Source organism: Olea europaea, chromosome 22 (assembly GCF_002742605.1).
Source record: "Olea europaea var. sylvestris chromosome 22, O_europaea_v1, whole genome shotgun sequence".
NCBI classification, from domain to species: domain Eukaryota; kingdom Viridiplantae; phylum Streptophyta; class Magnoliopsida; order Lamiales; family Oleaceae; genus Olea; species Olea europaea.
This window is the reverse complement of record NC_036258.1, coordinates 8,686,907-8,689,175: the sequence shown is the minus strand read 5'-3', so window position 1 is coordinate 8,689,175 and position 2,269 is coordinate 8,686,907. Positions and strand designations below refer to the sequence as shown.

The 2,269-nt window shown below is 36.1% G+C and overlaps 1 protein-coding gene across 1 annotated transcript in view; it reads left to right on the top strand.

Moving 5' to 3' along the window:
* Nucleotides 1-1,424, top strand: part of LOC111371618 (ABC transporter C family member 5) — a 10,042-nt gene extending 8,618 nt beyond the window's left edge. Inside the window, 3 exon segments of the mRNA XM_022993684.1 lie at nt 176-239; nt 353-592; nt 824-1,424. Of these exon segments, the coding sequence (XP_022849452.1) occupies nt 176-239; nt 353-592; nt 824-936 (417 nt within the window). The 3' untranslated portion in view covers nt 937-1,424.
* Nucleotides 1,425-2,269: the final 845 nt, after the last annotated feature.

Genomic DNA, 2,269 nt, shown 5'->3' with positions numbered 1-2,269 from the left:
AATGTGAATATCCAGAGCTTTTTTGAACCATTCTTATCCGATAGCCAATGCCCATGCTTCTTTTTGTTTTCCATTTATTTTTGGCGTATTTGGATGACGAACTAATATTTAAATACTTTTGTCTGTGACTCTGTTTATATCTGTTTCTAACATTACTATTAATGAATTGGCACAGGCACTTGATAAGTCTCAGCTGGGTGAGATAATTCGCCAGAAAGAGCAAAAACTTGATACACCAGGTAGTATGTTACACTGGTGGACTAAAATATTGCTTTTTCGTGGCAAGGAAGCCACCTTCACAGTATTTCTAGGACTAATAGGGATTTTCCTCAATTTTATGTGATGTTGGCAGTGCTTGAAAATGGAGATAATTGGAGTGTGGGCCAGCGACAGCTAGTCTCTCTTGGTCGGGCTTTACTTAAGCAGGCAAAAATTTTGGTGCTTGATGAAGCTACAGCCTCAGTTGATTCGGCCACAGATAACCTTATCCAAAAGATTATTAGGACAGAATTTAAGGATTGCACTGTTTGTACGATTGCTCATCGCATTCCTACTGTTATTGATAGCGATCTGGTTCTGGTCCTTAGTGATGGTGAGTTCTGTACCTTTCCTAATATTTATGTGCCAGGCCTACTGTGGAAAAAATAGACCTTAAGATGGTTCGAATTGTGCAACGATTTGCTTGGTTTTGCTCTCGGAGGTTTTTCTTTGGGCATCTGTTTCTCCTTTCTTCCCTACTTTTCAGGGTGATTCAAAATTGATATTAAGCTCTAATGTGCACGGTAGGAATGTTAACTTGCCTGTATCTTTGTCTGTTTTGCAGGTCGAGTTGCAGAGTTTGACACTCCTGCAAGATTATTAGAGGACAAATCTTCCATGTTTCTTAAGCTAGTAATAGAATACTCCTCGAGGTCAAGTGGAATACCAGATTTTTGATTCAACCTCGTGCATGGAATCTGGTCAAGAAGGCAAAAGGATCCGACAGCATCCTGGAAAATGAACTGCGCTGCATCCAGCAGATCGAAGAAATATTTATGGTAGAGAAAACTGAAAGTCGGGGGTGGGAAACAGTTTAAGCTCGGGTCAAGATAAGGAAATTCTTCCCCTCAGGCATAATGGGGAATTCACTCACTGCACATTCTGTACCATAAAATAAATTTTGATAAAAAGAGCTGGCTGAACAAATTTTGGAGGCAATTGTATTTTACTCGTGCAATAAACTGGATTTTTTTTTTTTTTGCAGTGCTGAAGAAATTTTGAGTTTATGTTTAGAAAAGCATTAGGGAGTAAATTGTAAAGTTTGTTCCTAGAGACTAGGTTTTGAATGTTATTTTATCCTTTAGTTGTCTTTTCAAGAATGTTGCTGATCTAGGAAAGGATTGCCTTGAATTGAAAATAAGACCACCCCCTTAATTTTAGCAATATATGATGATTCTGCATGATATTGAGCGCATGTTTGGCAAAGCTTAAACATGTGTGTGTGTGTGTGTATTGGTAATTTAGATAACATACTTAATATCAAGCACTTCCAATCACGCTACAAGTTATATAACCTAGTGAAGTGTTCATGGATAAGATGAAGATAAACAAAGGCGAGATCGGCTCAATGCATCAACCTTGAGCTTGTTTTATTAATAGTCTAAAAACTATAGTATCCTTTTTTCTTGGATTAAGTTATTCATTTTCGACAGGTTTTATTTAGGGATGTCAACGAGTCGAGCTAAATTTAGGCTCGACCTAAGCTTTCGGCTAGTGCCTTGGAATCGGCTCACTTTTTTTAATGATTTTTTTAATATAAAATACAAGCAACAACTGCTTTTTCTAGCAGTTGCATAGCTGTATGTAGCTTCACTGTTTTTTTTTTTTTTTTTTTTTTTTTTTTTTTTTTTTTTTTTTTTTTTTTTATTGGTAATTTAGATAACATACTTAATATCAAGCACTTCCAATCATGCTACAAGTTATATAACCTAGTGAAGTGTTCATGGATAAGATGAAGATAAACAAAGGCGAGATCAGCTCAATGCATCAACCTTGAGCTTGTTTTATTAATAGTCTAAAAACTATAGTATCCTTTTTTCTTGGATTAAGTTATTCATTTTCAACAGGTTTTACTTAGGGATGTCAATGAGTCGAGCTAAATTTAGGCTCGACCTAAGTTTTAGGCTGGTGCCTTGGAATCGGCTCACTTTTTTTTATGATTTTTTAATATAAAATACAAGCAACAACTGCTTTTTCTAGCAGCTGCATAGCTGTATGTAGCTTCATTGTT